The sequence below is a fragment of the Dermacentor variabilis genome, chromosome 2, assembly GCF_050947875.1.
Source record: "Dermacentor variabilis isolate Ectoservices chromosome 2, ASM5094787v1, whole genome shotgun sequence".
Classification (NCBI taxonomy): Eukaryota; Metazoa; Arthropoda; class Arachnida; order Ixodida; family Ixodidae; genus Dermacentor; species Dermacentor variabilis.
In genome coordinates, this window is record NC_134569.1 from 228,318,295 (window position 1) to 228,340,057 (window position 21,763).

The 21,763-nt window shown below is 49.0% G+C and overlaps 1 protein-coding gene and 1 non-coding gene across 5 annotated transcripts in view; both read left to right on the forward strand.

Moving 5' to 3' along the window:
- Positions 1-21,763, forward strand: part of LOC142573136 (glycogenin-1-like) — an 89,449-nt gene that overhangs the window by 52,397 nt on the left and 15,289 nt on the right. Inside the window, exon 8 of one of the 4 annotated variants that reach the window (XM_075682668.1) lies at positions 2,982-3,098. The exons of the other annotated variants lie outside the window; for them this stretch is intronic. Within the exon in view, the coding sequence (XP_075538783.1) occupies positions 2,982-3,098 (117 nt within the window). The remainder of the gene's footprint in view (positions 1-2,981; positions 3,099-21,763) is intronic. 4 annotated transcript variants of the gene reach the window in all.
- TRNAS-CGA (transfer RNA serine (anticodon CGA)) lies at positions 1,181-1,253 on the forward strand. The gene has a single exon. It is a non-coding gene; the product is annotated as a tRNA-Ser (tRNA).

Sequence of the window (21,763 nt, forward strand, 5' to 3'; positions counted from 1 at the left end):
TGCAGGGGATCGGCCGGGCAAACTTTATAAATGCGCGGGACCCGCGCCTTTGTTAGGAAATGCTCTGCTATCTCTTTCTCCATTCTCACAAAATAGTTCAAAAGCGTAAATACGTTTCCTCTAGAGTAGATGCTGCGCTTACTCCACCATAACTCCTTTATTTTTGAGTGTGTGGCCATACAGCTGCACTGGGGCTTCCGCACTGGTGGCGTAGCTGGAAAGGGCCATCAGCTTTCTCCGCCGCAGCCGCACGAAATCCTCCAACGTGGAGACAGTGAAATTTCACAATAGAAGATACAGTTGATTACTGACAAAAAAAATGGGCATAAACGTTGCTATATAATCCAGCGTGGTATGTACAGGCTAACTTTTATTTCATAATCACTAATAATTACATTTCAACGCGAACCTTTGGTGACCGCCCCTACGCCGGCTAGGTTGCAGCAAAACGGCGTCAGCTATCAGCGTTACAGCCGTACAAAATCCTACCTGGGCCGTGTATCGCAATAATATTCCATTCGCATTTTATCCGATCTGACGATGTCGAATTTCGGTAACCGCAGACGCTTCGCAGGCGCAAGCGTCGTGTGGTGACCAGCAGCGTTGTTTCAACAACACAAACGCACTCCTCGTTTATAGAACTTTATTTTTCATGGGCGCCGCCATATTGCGTAGACAGTGGCGCCATCTATTGGCGGTCGGCATGCTGGCTTGGTCGAGCGCTCCGTATTGTATGCTAGGTACACGCTGGGTAGCAGTTTCCGATTATTGCTTTCGCACTCTCATAACCTGTTCGGTAAGCCGTGACGTCTTCCACATGGATGACGGATCTGTGAGACGTCCTGAAGTAATTTATGTCGGCATGGCTTGAGTTTCTGCGCCGTTGGTGCGGACGCAGCAGCAAACGTGATGTGGGAGTGCGTGTTTGAGTTTACAATCAGCCTCAGAGATCAGTTATGCTTTTCTGAGAATTTGTTTCACGAATGTGACGTTACTGCAGCATTCTCACTGTATTTCACCCAAAGATCACCTTCACCCAAAAAGATCACGTTCTCGTGACGCCTGCGGCAAAAAGGACGTTCCACGTCCGCCGCCAAGGTCTGTGAGTAGTGGTGCTGGCTAACACTCCCAGGGTTTACTAGTACACATAAATACCCAAGAAAGTGGATGGGGAAACAGCGCCGCGGTAGCTCAATTGGTAGAGCATCGCACGCGAAATGCGAAGGTTGTGGGTTCGGTTCCCACCTGCGGCAAGTTGTTTTTTTCATCCACTTTAATTTCGATTAATTTATCGTTTCTTCATTCCATTTATCAAGCACAAGTAATTTCCCCTACGTTGTCCTTGGTGTCAGTGTTTGTTGGCTTCTTATGATATGAGTAATAAAAATCGGGCCCCTCGGTTAACCCCTTTCTTCTCGTTCATCAGAAGTCATTCGTGCTTTTTCGGACGATTTGGAAAGGCTGCAACGCGAGAGTCTGCAGCCTTTCTTCGCACTAAATAACGTTCGGCATTGTTGTAGTTGGAAACGTTCACCCGCTGCTACGAAAGCCGTGCTTCATGTTATCTGAGCCTCGTCGGTCATGCTTCTAATTCGGCAGGCTTGATGTTGCGCACATTGCTTGGCGCGCTCGCTTCGTTGCAGTTGAAACCGTTGCTTGGCTCAATCGGACACGAAAGTTGCGCTTCGTATGTTAGTTCGACGCGCCGTTCAGTGACGCGTATTGCATACTGTAGTGAGGCGCGTTGCTGGACGTATTTCTTTTTTGTTTGAGTTGTACTCTGCTAACGAACTCGAGACTAAAACGGCGGTTCTCATCCTTTGAGCCCCCGCTGTTCATGCTACTCGCGGTGCAGGTCCAACTTTTATGTAGCGCGCATTGGTGCACGTATCTGTATTTTCGGGGTTGTTACCAAAGTCGGCAGTTACTGTACCTAGGCACAGTAACGGCAGCTATATCTTGAGTACGCCATGTCTGCGCGCGTAATAAATCACAATGCAGACATCTACTAAACACAGTCGAAATTATATTTGGTTCTGAGGTGTCGTGCAAATAAAAGCTGGTTGAAACATTTTTAACGCGGATAAGTAGGGTAGGTCTGTCAAGACGATTTTCAGCGTTCGACGTTTATAAAATTTTTATATGGCCACGCACGTGGCGGCCTCACATATCAACAGTTCTTATTTTCGAAATTATTTGTGAAATGTCACGGCGTATATTTTCTTCCGTGCCTTGTATCATTTCTCAAAAAGTTGTGCCATACCAAATCTTAGTTTATTCATCTTATGATCACTTCACAGAAGACCAATTTGAAAGCCAAACCTTCGGAAATAAAGCATCAAGAAATTAAGGCCAGATGCATTACAAAGCCTTTTTGTAGTACGAGCAAATGCACCTTTGACAAAACATATTCTGGAAGTAGTACACCACCATCGGTTCATATGAAGCCTAGACCCCACGTCTGTGTTTTAAATGGTAAAAGGTAAATATCCACGTAGGTCTTCTTTGCTGGCTTTGGCGATTGTTGTGTTTGTCTTCTGGTGAAACTATGGTTTTAAGGAGAGTTGCTGCCGTTACTTCGAATAAAAAATGTGATAATGGCGTTGTATGTGATAGCCTGATCATATCGTAACAGATTGATCGCTTATTGTACATTTTGTTTAGAATTTTAGTCACTTGCTTTTCGAATATATAATGCAATTTTTTTATTTATTTGGCTGCAAGAAATATTCATTAATGAAGAGCCGTTTTTACAAATGCGTATAAGCATTATAGTGCTTCCAACGTAAATAGGTGCGCAAGAACATTAAATAAAATTTCTCGCCAGAAATTTTCCACCAAGCCGTGCTTCTGTAGGCTTTTGTCGGCTGACAGTCGTGCAGGCCTGGGTTATATGCTAGGCCGCCACGGGGTCCGGCTTGATACCCAAGCCGGCCTGGGGCTTTGCTCTCTAGCGTGTAGCCTCACGCGCGTGCTCGCAGGAAGCGTCGAACGAAGAGGCGGCCACGAAGGCCTCGCCGCCGGCTCGCACCCGCAACCAGAGCGTGGCCAGCCTGCTCAACATCCTCGGCGACACGTCCATCGCCAACATCATGCAGGTGGGCCCTCAGTCGAATGCGCACGCATATTAACGTCACCGAGGCACGCTGTACGCCTCCTGCAATCGCGCTGGAATGTCAGATTGTTAAGTTGGAATTCGTCAAGCTGCAGTCCTTTGAAACTCGATATCCTCATTTACGTGGCAGACGTTGACCCTCAGAAGAGGAAAGGGAGGCTACAAACTTAGGTGTTTCTTCAATTCCGCGTCGAAACCTCAGCGAAGGCACGTCAGTGTGAGATAATGGATTTCAGCGTATTTTTCTCGTGTTTGGTCTACAACAGTTTGTTTGGCTACACAGCAGTAACTGTGTAGCGGTAATTCTCGAAATTTCTTAACTTCAGTCTCCAGCTCGTCTAGAATAGCCCAGCTTTACTGACGAATAATCGACTGCGTGAACCAACTACGTCACAATCCGTGACGTCACGGCGAGCTGGTGCGGGGAACCAGCCGTGTCTCGTTCTTGAGTCTTTTCTAGATTACCGATTGGCCTCTCTCTCTCTCTCTCTCTCTCTCTTGGTAAGCGTGGCCTTTTTGGTGTTTCTTTTTCTTTTTATTGTAGCACCGTAATTTACTCACAAAGTGCAACTTTTCTCTTGCTTCGACAGCGTTTTCGTGTCATTAAGGTTTATGTGTTAATATAAGTTGGCCCACTTTCTATTAGCAGCTATTCCTTCTGTACAGCTTAAACCTGTCGCACATTTCAGTTTTTCTTGTTGATTGCTCATAACCACCTCCCTGTTGCCTTTGGCACTTATGTTGTACTAAATAAATGAATAAACTCTAATATGAATACGGTAAAAGAGAGCAGCAGGCAGCGTCTCTCAACCAGTGCATCTCAGGCAATCTCGAGCTCTCGCCTCCCGGACGACTGGCGATGTGGCTGCAGCGCCGGGCATTCCTCTTCACTAGAATCCCCCCCCCCCTGTAGGAGAAGGAGCCATCCTGGCGACTCATGGTGAACATAGAATCATGGGGTCGTAATGCGGCTTCAGGCGTTGTACGCGGACGGTTTCACAACCCCGACAGCGTTGGTCCGTAGGCGGCGTGACAGGCTCGACAATATGGTTCACAGGCGACGTCTGCGCTTCAACACGGTAGGGTCCTTGATATTTGGAGACAAGCTTGGATGAGAGTCCAGCAGGAACGGCGGAAAGCCAAAGCCACACAAGGGAGTCCGGAAGAAAATGACAATGCGAGTGATCATCGTCACGTCGATATTTTTGTTGCCATTGGTCGACGGCTGTAAAGGAACGGGCGAGCTGACGGCATTCCTCTGCGCGGCGGGCAGCTTCAGAGAGGGGCGTACATTCGGATGAGTCGGGTCTGTACGGAAGAATGGTGTCGAGGGTAGTCGAAGATTCGCGGCCATACAAGAGGAAGAACGGGGAGAAGTTTGTGGTCGCCTGTGGTGCAGTGTTGTAGGCGAACGTGATGAATGGCAAAATGAGGTCCCAATCAGTGTGATCAGAGGCGACGTATTCGGAGAGCATGTCGCCAAGAGTGCGGTCAGATCTTTCCGTCAGACCATTAGTTTGAGGATGGTAGGCGGTGGTGTTGCCATGAACGATGCGAAATTCAGCAAGGAGTGCGTTGACCACTTCGGAGAGGAAGACACGTCCTCTATAACTCAAACGTTCGCGAGGTGCACCGTGACGGAGAATTTTTCAGGAGGAAGGATGCTATATCGCGAGCGGTGGCAGCAGGCAGAGCGGCTGTTTCTGAGTATCGCGTGAAATGGTCGATGGCGACGACTATCCAGCGGTTTCCGGAAGCCGTGCTCGGAAGGGGTCCATACAGGTCAATGCCAATGCGATTGAAGGGTCTGGTAGGACACGGGATTGGCTGGAGTGGACCATAGACATGCTGAGCAGGAACCATGCGGCATTGGCACTGAAGGCACGACCGAATGTACTTGCACACAAGGGTGTACATGCCACGCCAATAAAACCTGGAGCGAAGCCGGGTGTACGTCTTGAAGACATCCGCATGTGCACACTGCGGGTCAGTATGGAAGGCAGAACATATTTCACCACGAATATGTCAAGGTATGACCAGCAACCACTTTCGGACGTCAGAGACGTAATTCCGGCGATAGAGAAGTCCATCCCGAATTTCGAAGTGGGATACTTGACGGCGCAAAGCTCGGGAAGGTGAAGGAACAGTCGACAGGTTTGAAAGGAAGCGGATAAGAGCACTAATCCAGGCATCCTTTCGTTGCTCCGAAGCCATGTCGCAGCCAGTTGGGAACGAAAGTACTCGGTCAACGGCAGAGAGGCGGGCATCGCTTTCGGTTGAAACGGTCGAACGGGAAAGCCCGTCGGCATCGGTGTGGCAGCGGCGAGACCTGTAGACAACGCGCACGTTGAAATCTTGCAACCGCAAATCCCAGCAAGCTAATCGACCTGAAGGGTCCTTCAACGTGGACAGCCAACAAAGTGCATGGTGGTCTGTAATCACGTCGAAGGGGCGGCCATAAAGGGAGGGTCGAAATTTACCAAGTGCGCAGATTATGGCCAAACATTCCTTCTACGTAACCAAATAATTATTCTCAGCTTTGGTGAGGATGCGGCTTGCGTATGCAACGACGTACTCGTCGAATCCAGATTTGCGCTGCGCGAGCACAGCGCCGAGTCCCACACCGCTGGCGTCAATGTGTACTTCGGTTGGAGCTGTCGGGTCAAAGTAACGCAGTATAGACGGCGAGGTCAGTAGACGACGCAGCTCTTGGAAGGCATCCTCACAAGCGGACGACCAAGCGTAATCGTTCAAGTCGCTCCGTAGAAGCTGATTCAAGGGAGCGGTGATGGACGTAAAATTCCTAATGAAGCGGCGAAAGTAAGAACACAGTCCAAAGAAGTTGCGAGTTATCTTACGGAGGAAGGTTTGGGAACATCAGCAACTGCACGGAGCTTGGCGGCTTCAGCAAGAATACCGTGTTCAGATACTGCATGGTCAAGGATCGTGAGCTGCCTTGCGCCAAAGTGTCATTTCTTTAGGTTGAGCTGTAACCCTTTCTCCAGCCTACAAAAATGGGTGGGAAAATCCGGCGAAAAAGTAACCACATCACCTAAGTAGCACAGGCGCGTTTTCCACTTGAGACCACGCAAAAGCTTGTCCATAATACGCTCAAATGTTGCGGAAGCGCTGCAAAGCCCGAAGGGCATGACACGAAATTCATATATAGGCCATCTGGTGTTACAAAGGCCGTTTTAGGTTGGTCTTCGGGTGCCATGGGGACTTGCTAATAGCCGCTGCGTAAATCGATAGAAGAACTCCGCGCCTTCGATACAGTCAAGGGCGCCGTCAATTCTCGGAAGAGGGTAAACATCTTTACGAGTTATTTTGTTGAGACGACGGTAATCGACACAGAATCGAATCGATCCATCCTTTTTCTTAACAAGAACAACGGGAGATGCCCAGGGGCTATCCGTAGGCTGAAGGACGCCGCGCTTGAGCATGTCAGCTACTTGGTCGTCAGTAACACGGCGCTCTGTCACGGATACACGATATGGTCTTTGTCACAGTGGCGCACTGGTACCCGTGTCGATGCGATGACATACAGTTGACGTGCGGCCCAAGGGAACATGCTGGCAGTCGAAAGACGAACGGAACTTGTCGAGAAGGCGCAGAAGCTGGCCGCGTTGAGAAAGAGTCAAGGTGTCGGCGATGGATCTACGTAAAACATCGGGTGAAGTCGGCTCCTGTGCGGGGTTACAGGTCACTCCGGCGACCTCATGAGTGGCGATGGAACCAGTTGGCATGTCAACGACGGCAGCAGGGTCGACACACTGGGCACGCCCAACGCACTCCCCACGAAGCAAAGTGAGAGGACAGGACAATCGGTTGGCGATGAACAGTCTGCTGGCGACGGCATGAACGTCCAAAAGAGTGAAAGGCAGCGGGGAACATTTGCGACGAGCGAAAATTGCAGATGGTGTAAAAAGTGCGCTGGCATCAGCAACAGTGTTGCATGACACTGTGGCAAGGGCAGATGAGCGCGGTGGAATTGTAATGTCTTCGGCAACAAATACTTTATCTTCAATTTCACGAGCGTCAAGGAGTGGGGCATGACACAGCGTTTGAATTTCCACTTCAACACGAGAACAGTCCATTACGGCCTTATTAGCGGAAAGGAAGTCCCAGCCCAAAATAAGATAGTTGGAACAAGAACACAGCACCGAAAATTCGACGATGGGGAGGAGGCCGTTGATCACAACGCGAGCAGTATACGCATCTGCAGGCGTGATGCGGTCTGCGCTGGCAGTACGAAGTGACACGTTTGACAGTGGCATCGAAACTTTTCTGAGCGAACGGCAGAATTTGGCATTAAGGACTGAAAATGCAACGCCGTCCACGTACAGATCAATAACGTTAGTGGGAGATGGGATAGGCCTTGGTCTGTTCGTGGGTGACGCAGTTCTTGCCTCTGGAACTGCGACGATTGGTTTTCCCGTTCCGGCGTAGAAGGACGACGACGCATCGGCCAAAGCGAGCGGCGTCGAGGCGATGATGAACGGCGGTCAACAAGAGGGCGGTGGTCCGAGTAGGAAGACACCTGGCCAGGGTTCTGAAACGCGGAGGATGACGGGTAGGGGGAAACGTATGATTCCGTGTCGAAGCTACGGCGGTAGGATGTTGCGCGGCGACGACAAAACCGTGCAACGTAGCCAGGTAGACCACACGCAAAACATAGTGGCCGGTTGTCAGGAGTGCGACATTATCCACTGAGAGAGAGAGAGAAGGAGATTCTAGTTGATGGGAAGGAAAGGTTGGGGTAAAGTGCAGCGCAGTAACTGTCTCTCAGCAGAGGACACCTCAACCGCGCTGCACATTATCCACTGATGTGTGGGTACCGCGGCTGAACGAAGTGAGGAGGTGGACGCAATGGCACGACTGATGGGAATGGCGCAAAGATCGGATGGTGGCCACGCGAGAGCCTCGGCATAGCTGAGAGGTGCAGTCACCTCGGGAAAAGCAACGGGAGTCGGCGCCAGCGGAGTCCCGCGGGCAGTAGGGAGAGCTGCGCCAACTTGCTCGTGCATAACCCTGCGAAGGTTGGCCGGCAAGAGCCAAGGTGGTGGCGTGGCTGAGGACAGCAGCGAAAGCTGACGAGCGACCTCAGCACGGACGAACTCGTTTATCTGGCAAAGCAGGGAGTCCATCTCAGGAGCCGCGGTCATTCTCGCGAGGGTTTCGTCGGACACAGGGGGGCGCCGCGTGAGAAGACGCTGTCTGCAGAGCTCTTCGAAACTCTGGCAAAGCTCCATGACCTGAGAAACAGTGCCTGGGGTTTTGGACAGCTGCATATGAAAGGCATCGTCGGAAATGCCCTTCATGATGTGACGTACCTTGTCCGCTTCCGCCATCGTCGGGTTGACACGCCGGCAGAGGTCGACGACGTCCTCTATGTAGCTGGTGAACGCCTCACCAGTTTGCGGGGATCGGCTTCGTAGGCGTTGTTCAGCGCGAAGTTTGGGCACGCCAGGGCGGCCGAAAACTTCGTCCATGCTGGTTTCGAAGCTGGCCCAGGTGCGGAGATCGGCTTCGTGGTTTTTGAACCACAGCTCGGCGACGTCCGATAAATAGAAGATCGCGTTGCCGAGCTTGAGAGAATCGTCCCATTTGTTGGTGTTGCTGGCGCGTTCATACGATTCCAGCCAATCTTCAACGTCTTTCTCATCAGTGCCGCTGAAGATATTAGGATCCCGCTGACGCTGGGCACTGGCACATAAATAAGATGGCTGAAGTAACCGGTGGGGATGTCCGGCTGGGGCCGTCAGGCATGACGTATGGCAGAGTTCGGGTGCGTATTCCAGGTTGGGGGAAAACCGTAGCACCTTCACCAGAATCTAATATGAATACGGTACAAGAGAGCAGCAGGCAGCATCTCTCAACCAGAGCGGCTCAGGCAATCTCGAGCTCGCGCCTCCCGGACGATTGGCGATGTGGCTGCAGCGATGGGCATTCCTCTTCACTACAAAATAAATCGCCATTTTGCAATGCCGCTTTTAACGAGAATTCCCTTTGTAATGAACGAGCGTGTAAGTTTGCTGTTAAACAACTATTCATCACAACCCCTGAAAGAAGCAGTGATCAGCAGAATTGTAGTGACCAGACCCGCGGCCATATCGCACGGCAATGAAGGCACAGTAGCCGCTGTGAGGGGCGTAGGCCCACTGACCGCACAGGTTATGCGCTCTGCTTTTTATTGTACATCGCCCGCCCCCTGGTGGTGTCAGTTACCACACTTACTCACCCCTTAACACAACAGATTAACAGCATATAAGCAGTTATAGTTCAAGGAGAAAACCGAAACACCGGACGGCGTTCACTAGTGCTCCGACGAAGCCGAGATGTGGAAGGAGGCGGGCAGCAATTGGTGCGTGTTGATGTTATGGTGTCACTGGTCTCCAGCTGATAAGGCTCGCCGGATAGTAGTGGTTGACCATTCAAGCTTGTCGCTGCTTCAGGTAAACCACTGGTAGTTGTACCTCCGGTCCCTGAGGATAAAGTCAAATGTGGTTCCGACCGTGTGGTGGAAAGGTGGGAGCACCGACGATTGTGCTGGTCGGGCATCGACTGTGGCCTTACATGTTTGAGAGGCTGGGTCCATTGTCGCCCATCATCCAATTGTAGCTCCACTTGTGAATCGTGTTGTCTGATGACTACAGCGGGAATCCAGCTCGGACCTAACCGAAAATTCCTGGTGAGTACTCTGTTTCCTGGTTGTGCTGACACCCTAGGTTTCGTTCTTTGGTCGTACTCCATCGTCTGAGCGAGTTGTTTCTGGAGGACTGTTCTCCTTAGGTCCGGTCGCAGCAGATCCAGTGCAGTCCTGAGCCTCCGTCGCATCAACAGCTCGGATGGGCAATAACCGGTGACTTCGGGGGGTGTCGACCTATATGATAAAAGTATTCGTGCAATTTGTGCATAACAGTATTCGTGCAATTTGTGCACGAAGGTCCCACTGGGCCAACTTTCTGTAATTTTATTTTCATAGTTTGAACGGCTCTCTCTGCCACACCATTAGAACCAAGGTGATAGGGCGGTACTAGCATCGTCTTCACGCCGTTCTTCTTCAAGAATGTCTCGTACGTTTCACTCGCGAATGCGGCTCCATTGTCCGATACCACCATGTCTGGGAGGCCCTTATTCGCAAACATGACTCGCACGCAAGCAGTAGTACATTCCGCTGAGGGTGACGAAACGGGAAAGCTACATTGGAGAATGCATCGATTGCAATAAAAAATAGGCATTCCGGAAAGGTCCCGCATAGTCTACGTGGATCCTTGACCAGGCCCTGTCGGGGAACGGCTACGGCATCATAGGCGCTAGTCTCAATGGTCTCTATTGTTGTTGGCAGGTGAAGCACTCTTGAACCGTGGTTACGATGTCACTATCTAACGACGGCCACCACACCTGACTTCGGGCAATGGCTTTCATTTTTGTGACCCCAGGGTGGCTCTCGTGTAGTAAATTGAGGACTTCCCCTTGGAGACTGGAGGGTATCACAACACGGTTTCCCCAGAGCACACAGTTCTGATGCACACTCAACTCATTGAATCGGTACACGTACGACTCCCCCCCGCCCCTGATGTGAAGTCTTGAACATGACCAGACCATAAATCATGTAGCACTTTTGACAACACCGGATTTTTTGCAGTGGCTTCTGCAAAAACCTTTGATGAAAGGATACAGGGATAGACACCATCAAGCATGAATACCTACGCAGGCGCCCTGGAGAACAATCAGTTATTGCTTGAAGAAAAGAGCGCTACGAAGACGCGGACTAAAAGAAGAACATGTACGACGGACAAAGCGCTACTTCCAACTAAATGTTTTTGAAGAAACAGGACTCTAAATAGATACAACCTAGAATGGCCCATCGTGACATCACGACCTCCCTACCTCATTAGAAAAGCTATCTCTTTTTCGGTAAGCGTCACTGAAGGGCAGCTAATGCACGTGTCCTCCGCCTTTGCAATGTAGAAAGCTTCCAATATCTCCCTTCTAGTCTATCTCTAGACCGTGCCAGAAACCTGGTGTCGCGAAGATACGGACGGCAATTGTGACGTTTACAGTGTTCTGCCATATGGCCCCCCGCATTGTTATTTACGGCCCAATTGTGCTCACGCGCCCTTTCATTAAAACACCGTCCGGTTTGGCCGATATAAGCCTGTTGGCAACTTAGGGGTATCTCATATACGACATTACTTTTGCAAGCCGTGTACTGCACTGCATGTTTCTTAGAGCATGGTTCGGGTTTTGCTTTTGTCATCATAGGGCATATCTTGGCCAGCTTACACGGTGCACTGAAGAGAAGATTAACACTGTGCCTTTGCGCCACCTTCTTGAGGTTGTGGGACACGCTGTGCCAATAAAGAATCACATGTAATCTCTTGCTAGCAAATGGCTTTTTTGTGTTAGTGCCCTCTCCTGCCTGTTTGATCTTTTGAAGAAGCTTATCGCAAACGCTAGAGATCAAGAGTGAAGGGAAACCGGCTAGGCGTAGCCTTGAAACTTGGTTGTTGAAACTACTTTCTATTTTGTGGTTGCAAGATTTATTTAGCGCTTCTTTTAGACAAGTCGTTGCAACTCCTCTTTTTACTAGCTTAGAGTGCGCAGTGTCGTATGAAATGAGCTGCTTGTTCATCCTCGGCTGGTATTCGAAACAGACATGCGTGTTCATCAGAGTGAGATTGAGGTCCAGAAAGCGAATGCTGTTATCACAAGGCCTTTCGCACGTGAAGTTTAGAGCCTCCGATGCATTTCTAAATGTGTTAATTATAGATTCAACAGTGTCATCTAGCCTAGACCCTGGAACGTCGTTAACAACCACCAGGTAGTCATCGACGTACCTCATTATGGAAGGAGCACATGACTGATTCAGAATGCTATTTACACACTTGTCAAAGGCGCTGAGAAAGATGTCTGAAAAAATGGGAGCGAGCGACGATCCAATGCAAATACCCTTGGGTTGCACATAGCGTTGGTTTTTGAAACTAACGACAGTGGAATGAAGATAAAAGCTTAACAGTTCTAAAAACTGGTACTATTCACTCCGGTTGCACAACTGAACCTAACTTCACCAAAGTATTCGATTTTGTTCCTAATGGCACTGAGCACTCCGTCATGAGGAATCGCATAATACAGCTCTTCAACGTCCAGTGAAAACGTGTACAAATTGCTCCAAGTTCCTTGTTCTAAAGTCAGCACGACTTCTCTAGAGCTCCGCACAAGGAAAGGGTCATCTAGGGGTAACTGGCATAAATGGCGCTTCAGGTAGTGCCCTACTCGCATCTACCATGTCTTCTCAGAGACAATAGCCCTAAAGGGGCAGTCAGGCTTGTGGGTCTTGCCGCAGAAAAATATTTCCAAGACGCCTACCTAAGCCCTGATCGTCGCCTTCCGAAGAGCATCCAGGTTGAAGTTTTCAAGCTCACTCTGATGAACACGCATGTCTGTTTCGAATACCAGCCGAGGATGAACAAGCAGCTAATTTCATACGACACTGTGCACTCCAAGCTAGTAAAAAGAGGAGTTGCAACGACTTGTCTAAAAGAAGCGCTAAATAAATCTTGCAACCACAAAATAGAAAGTAGTTTCAGTAACCAAGTTTCAAGGCTACGCCTAGCCGGTTTCCCTTCACTCTTGATCTCTAGCCTTTGTGATAAGCTTCTTCTAAAGATCAAACAGGCAGGAGAGGGCACTAACACAAAAAAGCCATTTGATAGGAAGAGATTACAAGTGATTCCTTATTGGCACAGGGTGTCCCACAACCTCAAGAAGGTGGCGCAAAGGCACAGTGCTAATCTTCTCTTCAGTGCACCGTGTAAGCTGGCCAAGATATGCCCTATGATGACAAAAGCAAAACCCGAACCATGCTCTAAGAAACATGCAGTGCAGTACACGGCTTGCAAAAGTAATGTCGTATATGAGATACCCCTAAGTTGCCAACAGGCTTATATCGGTCAAACCGGACTGTGTTTTAATGAAAGGGCGCGTGAGCACAATTGGGCCGTAAATAACAATGCGGGGGGCCACCTGGCAGAACACTGTAAACGTCACAATTGCCGTCCGTATCTTCGCGACACCAGGTTTCTGGCACGGTCTAGAGATAGACTAGAAGGGAGATATTGGAAGCTTTCTACATTGCAAAGGCCGAGGACACGTGCATTAGCTGCCCTTCAGTGACGCTTACCGAAAAAGAGATAGCTTTTCTAATGAGGCAGGGAGGTCGTGATGTCACGATGGGCCATTTTAGGTTGTGTCTACTTAAAGTCCTGTTTCTTAAAAAAAACATTTAGCTGGAAGTAGCGCTTTGTCCGTTGTACGTCTTCTTTTAGTCCGCGTCTTCGTAGCGCTCTTTTCTTCAAGTATGCAAAACCAACTCCCCCACATCAAGCTTCTGCTGAATCAGTTGTTGGCAAGGGGAGTCTACTCAACCCATCTGCATGGGCTATCAGGCCTCCAGGTCTATAGCTCAAACTGTAGCTGTACCCTGCCAGCAGCAGCGCCCAGCGAAGAAGCCTCTGCGAGCATGTTTCTGGAATACGCCATCCAGCACCTAACAAGCCCAACAAGGGTTTGTGGTCGGTAGCCGCTTCAAATTTCCGTCCCCATAGATACTCCCTGAACTTTGTGACACCAAACATGAGACCAAGTGCCTCTTAATCCAAGTGGCTGTAATTCTTCTCAGCGGCCGTGAGGCTTCTTGATGCAAAGGCTCTCGGTTGCTCTTCTCCAGTAGGCTCTCTGCGCCAGGACTGTCCCAGGCCATGAAAGGCAGCATCAGCGATAACACCGTGGATTTGGAGGGGTCATAATGGGCCAAGACACGGGCGGATGCGAGCAGCTCCTTGCTCTTCATGAATGCACATTGCTCAACTGCCGTCTAGCGCCACTTTGTTCCAGTTGTAAGCAAGCCGTTCAATGGCTGCAGTACATCTGACAGGTTGGGGAGAAACTTTCTATAGAAGTTCACCAAACCTAAATAGCTTTGTAACTCTTTCACATCTCGAGGTTTGGGAGCATTCCCTAGTGCTTCAGTCTTGGCAGGATCTGGATGTAGCCCGGCAGCACTTATTATGTGGCCCAACTACTGGGCCTCGGGTAACAAAAACTTGCATTTTGCAAGTTTCAGCTTCAAGCCCACCTCTTCCAGGCGCTCTAGTACCTTGCAGCCGTTTGCCCAATGTTCGTCGTCATTAGCGCCTGTTGCCAAGATGTCATCGAAGTAAACTGCGACATGATCAAGACCTCCCAGAGGTCTTCCGTTTCCCGTTGAAATATGGCTGGGGTGGAAGCAACCCCGAATGGCAGTCTCATGTATTGAAACAAGCCCTTGGGGGTATTGATAGTGACGAACTCCTGTCACTGTTCTTCCAGCTCGATCTGCTGGTAGGCGTCCTTTAGGTCTAGCTTTGTGAGCCTTACTCCTCCCTGGAGCTTTGTGAATAATTCCTCTATGCGTGGCAGGGGATACGTTTCCACAAGTGCTATGGGATTTACAGTCAGCTTGAAATCGCCGCATATGCGCAATTGACTATCTTGTTTTAGCACTGGAACGACAGGTGCTGCCCATCTGGCAGTCTTCACTGTTTGGACCACGCCTTGGTGAAGCAGTCTCTGCAACGATTCCTCAAACTCGTCTTTCAACGCAAAGGGCTTCCGCCGGGGCTTAAAGAATCTGGGTTTGCCAACTGGAGGCACCGGCGAGCCTTGACCAGATGAAATGTGCCTAAACCATCTGAAAACACCTCTTGAAAACGGTCCACAGCTTCCTTTGCAGACGACGCAGATAAAATAGATTCCGGCTCGCTGATTCCGAACTGGAATTCCTTCATCCAGCTTCTACTAAACAATGCTAGGCACTTTACCACAAACAGCGGCAGTCGTCTCTCCTCCTCCCCAAGCTTTACAGCGGCCGCAAACATTCCGGCGACCGTTCGCGTGTCTCCTCAAAAACTCATCAGCTGTACGTCGGATCGTTCCAAGGCGGCCGATGGGAACAGTTGCGTGAACTTTGTTTCACTTATGGTTGAGACACTGGCCCCCGTATCAAGTTCCATCTCTAGTGGAACCCCGTTAATGATAACCGCAATGCGCATAGGCGCAGGCCCAGCCGCCTGAAGTGCCCAAAGGTCGTACGCTTCCGGCGTTTCAATCGCTCCGGGTGCCCCAACCACTTCATCCACGGTGTTCATGCGCCTCGAATCTGCGCGCCGCGCCTGTCTGTTTACTAACTCGCTATCACTTTTGCACACTCTTTCCAGATGCTCTTGCCGCCCGCATTTGTAGCAAACTCAGGTGACGTGTTGGCACTGGCGCGCGTTTGATGGGTACCGCCGCAGCGGAAACACCCACGTTCGCGACGACCAGGTCAGTGGGGGGAAACTCCCCGGTTTCGGTGGCAGAGGTAATTGGCGCCATCTCTGTATTGGGCGAACCCGAAAATCCGTTTCCCTTGCATGACCTCGTAGATCGTCACGCGCGCCGATCCAGGTGGCTGAGCCCTTCCACCCCTCAAGTCCTCTCCCCTCACCCTCCCTCGCAGCTCCCTCACTTGCGACTCTCTCCTCGAGGACGCCGTACAGCCCCGCCGGCCCGGCGCCAGCTCAGCCAACACAAGGTGTTGGCTCAGCCCGCTGCCTGACGTTTTATGTTTCGTTATATGCTCTTATTGCGAAGCGTGCGCTGCTGTGCGTTGACCGGCGTGGGTAGTTTCGTCAGTTTTCGTGGTCCTCGGTAGTTGTGTGCTTGTGCTCCGCGATGTTTCACCCGTTTCACGACTCGTACCGCTCGTACATCGTGCAGTGGTACAGAAATGCCTCAAAAACAAGCCCTGCAATGTTGTTCCGGGTGCCTAAAGACAACTGGGGTGCGATCGGAGATGTTTGTTCGGCGCGTTCGTTCGGTTACCGGCGCGTGCGATTGGCCTACTCCGCGCCGACGTCGCCAGCCGCGCGGCGCGGCCACGTTTTTGGTGACGTCAAAATGACGACACGCCCCTGTCAATCATCCTCCCACCGAGCATTTCGTCTGCTAGGCGCCGAACCAACACCCTCTAGAGAACTTATTGTCTAGGAGGTGTTGGCCGAACCCGACGGGAGCTGGGAAGTTTGGAACGATCATACGGCTTCGCATGGCGCGTCTGGTGGATTGGATTCGATCCAACAGGTGGCTGCGGCAATGGCGCTTCCGTTGGGAACTTAGGTTGTTGCGCTGGCGTTTCTAGAGGAAGGAGGAGAGCGGGTGGCGGTGCGAAAAGCGTTTGAAGAAGTGGCAGAAAGTGAATTCCGGCCTCGTTTTTGTTTCTCGAAACAAATAATTCGTTGGTTGTACAGAGCAATCGACCCAACCATCGGTGCCAGCGAGCCACTGGAATGTTGTCGCTGCCTCTTGAAAAGTGCGCCACTCCTCCCGTCGTTCATTTTTTTTCTTTTTTCTTCTCGCTGTGCGCGACACCACCTTGGGACGACGCAAAGAAACTAATAGTTATAAATTGCTGTAGTCACACGTACTACTATTTGAAAACGTGTTTGGGCTTGAGAAGAAAAAATAAATTTTTTAGATAAAGATTTCATTCATTTGGAAGACGAGAAACATTTCGTTTTGTAGTATACTGTCTGCAAGCAGACGAAAAACAACGGAAGTAAACTTCCGGGGAGGTCACCGCTTCTTGATTGGCTGCTCTCTCCGCCCCGCTGTCACAAATTTTGCATACTGCATCTTTGTGACGTATCGAACAAAATATCTCCGATCGCGCCCCGGGTGAGCGCTCAGACCCAAGGACATCAGAAGGTGCATGTACACGAACACAGCCCGGTCCATTTGTGTGCTCCATGAGGCTCCGGATGTCGTTGCGCCTTGATTGTGCTACACTTGCCTCTTCCCGGTAGAAAAAGCTGACAAATAGATGTTCCTCCTCATTGTCACCTGGTCTGTGACTTGTGTTTTCTGTGCCAAGTCTCATTCTGGAACTTCAGTAACTTGCCCAACTTTCCATAGCGCCCTCAGTGCTTTTTCTGTGTGTCACGTTCTACAAACGTACTAACAGCTGAAAAATTACTGCTCGTGTTTGTGTATAATCTCAGTAACCACCGATGGGAAAACCGCGCGAACAACCTTCATGTGTAGGCATGATACGCTTTCTTTTTCTTCTAGAAAGCATGAGTATTGCAAGTGTCATACATGCAGATTTTTGCAGTTCGTGTTTATTATACTAAGGAGTGCCCAGTAGGTACGGCTTAGTGCCTTAAGTGACGTAATTTTATTGCTAAGCATTGCATTCGGGTCGAAAGAAAAGTCGTGTTGTTGGCTTATTTTACCTGGTCTTTGATTGAGGAATAAGCCTTTCTGCGAATGTTTTCTATGTGCTGCTGCAAAAGCCGACTACCTTCTGTTCCCCTTGCCAACTCAAGTTGTGGCCAAATGCAAAATAATGTGATAATGTGTATTTCAGTTTTGAGCACAATGTTATTTTTTCTGCCATGTCTTTTTCAATTTGTTCAGCAGTAATGAACATGTCACGCATTTCATACACTTTCGTGCAGATTAATAAGTAAACTCTTTATTTTTTGGCATGGCTCTCAATCAAACAATGTTAGCATTTTATTCTATTTTTTAGGTATTTTGCGTGTCATTGTTTTTGCCATTACCAGTGAGGTTTCCCTTTTTATAGTTGTCTACTATGTCATACATGTCCAATTTTGTGCAATATCTTAGTGCATATATCAGAAGTTCGTCTACATTTCAGTCTTGAAGGCGTTATATGTCCAATTTTGTGCAATATCTTACTGCATATATCAGAAGTTCGTCTACATGTTAGTCTTGAGGGCGTTATATAAAAATCCTGTTTTTTTATGTGTGTGTACATGAAACGGCCTTCGCGTTTTCTAGCGCTTTCTTTTGTTATTTCACCGTCTGTGAACTTTTGTGTTTAGTACTCTTGTATATGTAATGCAGCTTTCACTTTTGCTCATTTTTTGAGCGTGTATCACCACCACGTTACAAGAAAAATCTGTTTTCGGAAACGAAGTCAATAAAGCGAGACTAAACATTTGTTGCGTTGGAAGTGTTTTTTTTTTTTTTTTTTGTATCTCCCGGCACATGCTGGTGTAATATAAGTATGGGCAAGACTCCATGCGTGCCAACGCATAGCCCACGGCACACCACGCGATAAGACGGCAAAAAAAAAAAAAAAAAAAGTAAGCGGCGCGCGCGGCATAGGGAGAGGGTGAAAGTGAGTGGAGCTAAGTGGAGCGGCTCGGCATAATAAAAACAAAAAGAAAAGAAAAACGCGTGGAAAAGGAGGCGCTGCGCGGCTGCTATGCCTGTTGCTATGACAACGTAATCAATCGTGTGCGCCCCCATTTTGCTTCTGCGTCGCCCATTGGTTAGGGCCGTAACTGAAGGGGACCTTCGCGCTAGCGTCGAAAGAGCGTCTGCTCGAAAACAGCCAATGGCAGCCATGCGGAGATTCACTCCCCTGAACAGGTTTCACTACGTTTGTTGCCACGATAACAGTTTCGACTATGAATTGGGCTGACTCCGACCGACTGTGGCGTTCGGTGAGCGCTTAGCGTACGGGAATCCTTGCGAGCAGCCTCGATGACCCGTACCGTACTCATTGCGGTTTCCAGGTTTAAATCGGCTGTTTCCAGTAACTGCGTTTGCATTGGCATGTCGTCATTGCCACTGACGATTTGGACTCGTAGCATGCGGTCTCGGAATGACCCAAATTTGCAGTCGTCGGGCAGTCGCTTTAACGACGCGAAGTACTCACTCACTGCCTCTCTGTCCCACCTATGTCGTGAAAAGAGCTTGAAACTTGCTACCACTCCCGACACCTTTGGCGCGAAGTGGTTGTTGAGGGTCTCAAAAATTGCCGCTAAGTTTGCTGCGGCAGGTTTCTCAGGGGCCAGGAGGCTTCGCAGCAAGGAATTCGTCGCGGCCCCGCAACACGCTAGAAATGCGGCCGTCTTCTTACCGTCTGGCACGTCGTTCATTGTCAGGAATAGTTCCACCCGCTCTCGGTACTCGGTCCAGTCTGCAGTGTCTGCGTTGAATTCGTCTATCTTTCCGATGACCGGCATGCTTGTTTTTGCGTCACTGTGTCGTTCACTTGAAGCATTTTCCCTCGTCGCCAGTTGTGGTGGCCAGACCCGCGGCCACAGCGCACGGCAACGAAGACACAGTAGCCGCTGTAAGGGGCGTAGGCACACTGACCGCGCAGGTCATGCGCTCTGCTTTTTATTGTACATCGCGCGCCCCCTCGTGGTGTCAGTTTTCGTGTCATTTAAGTTTATGTATTCGTTATTGTAAGCTGGCCCACTTTCTATCAGCAGCTACACTTTCTGTACATCTTAAACCTATCGCACATTTCAGTTTTCCTCGTTGATTGCTCGTAACCACTTCCCTCTTGCCTGTGTCCCTTACGGCGTACTAAATAAGTGAATACATAAATAAATCGCCATTATGCAATTCCGCTTTCAACCTCAATTTCGTTTCTAATGAACGAGCATGTAAGTTTGCTGTAAAGCAATTGTTCATCACAACCCCTGAAAAAAAGTAGTGATCAGCAGAATCACACCGTAAATTTGTTTTATTTATTTATTCAGTACCCACATGAGCCAGAAGGCATCACATTGGGGACGGGAGAATGAAGGGGGGTTACAAACAGTAAAAAACGTTCACAAAGGGTTTTTTTTTGCACACGGTGTAAGGCAAAAAATATTTTTAAAAGGTAAAGCACTTTCAAGACACGTTAAGTTACCCGCAGGCAATACAACAAAAAGGTCAAATAAACGGGAAAGTTGAGTCACTTCAACAGGGCAAAGAATGCATCGTTTGACACGACGTTGACGACATCGACAGGCAGCATATCCATTATTGTATAGTTCTTGGAAAAAAGTATTAATCAGTTCTGTATTGCTCGGAACTTCTGGTACCTTTAGCTCATGGTCTGCGCGTTCTGACCGCTAATGAGGCGGCATTATATACGCTTCCCCTTGTATTCTAATTGCACCGTAGTATATCGAATGGAAGAGCTTCGGACGCGGCTTTCTGCGTCGTATTTCTAAGGTATCCCATTTAGAATCTTCCTTAGCACTTGTGCCGTTTAAATTAACTTTGTATCGACCTGACATCTACCGCACACCTACATTCTGTACCCTCTCAAGTTTTTCAATGTGATGTGCCGTAGGAGGGTGCTGCACTACACAGGCGTACTCCGAGGACGTACTTTACGTACGTTTTATATGGCAGCTTTCGCGTAGACTGGCTGAATGCTGTGGAGCTCCTACGAAGAAAACCTAGCATTTACCTTAGTGGTTACAAAATTTTACACAAAATTTTGCACAAGTATGATAAACCAGCCTGCAAGTGGTTTTGATGTGAATATCAAATTTGTGGGAAGTACGTTTAATGGCTGGGTGTATTCGCAGTACGTTGTGCTAGAAAGATCGCGGTTGAGACTTGGGACAAACGCATCTAGGTCATAATGCCGCATGGTGTCATCATCATCATCATCATCAGCCTGTTTTATCTCCACTGCAGGGCGAATGGCTCTCCCCGAGAACTCCAGTTACCCCTGTCCTGCGCCAACCGATTCCAACTAGCGCCCGCAAATTTCCTCATTTCATCGCTCCACCTAGTCTTCTGCCATCCTCGACTGCGTTTCCCTTCACTTGGTACCCATTCTGTAACCCTAATGGTCCAACGTTATCTAACCGGCCCATTAAATGACCTGCCCAGCTCCATTTTTTTCTCTTGATGTCAATTAGAACATCGTCTATACCCGTTCGCTCTCTGACCCAAACCGCTCTCTTTCTATTTCTTAACGTTATGCCTAGCAATCTTCGTTCCATCGCTCTTTGCGCGATCCCTAACTTGTTCTCATGCTTCTTTGTCAGTCTCCAAGTCTCTGCCCCATATCTCAGCACTGGTAAAATGCACTGATTGTGCACCTTCCTTTTCAATGATAATTGTAAGCTTCCAGTCAGGAGCTGGCAATGTCTACCGTATGCGATCCAACCCATTTTTATTCTTCTATAAATTTCCTTCTCATGATCAGGGTTCCCTGTGATTAATTGACCTACGTAAACGTACCCTTTCACAGACTCTATGGGCCTATCATTTTTCAGTTCTTTAAGGTTTCCTTTTTGTAAATTAGTATAATGTTTGCATTCTTCCAGTTTTCTGGAACCCGGCGATTCATCATTATCTTTGTCTTCTGCATATTATTCTTCAACCCCACTCTTACGCTCTCTGTTAAGGTCCTCAATTATTTGTTGTAACTCGTTTGCATTGTTGCTGAATAAAACAATGTCATCGGCAAACCGAAAGTTGCTGCGATATTCACCGTCGATCCTTACACCTAAGCCTTACCAGTTTAATAGTTTTAATACTTCTTCCAAGCACGCAGTGAATAGCACTGGAGAGATTGTGTCTCCCTGTAGGACCCCTTTCTTTATAGGCACCTTCCTGCTTTTCTTGTGTAGAATTAAGGTAGCTCTGGAACCTCTGCAGATATTTTCCAAGATATCGACGTAAGCGTTCTGTACTCCTTGATTACGTATAATGCCTCTATGACTGTTGGTATCTCTACTGTATCAAAGGCCTTTTCGTAATCTATGAAAGCCACATAGACAGCTTTATAGT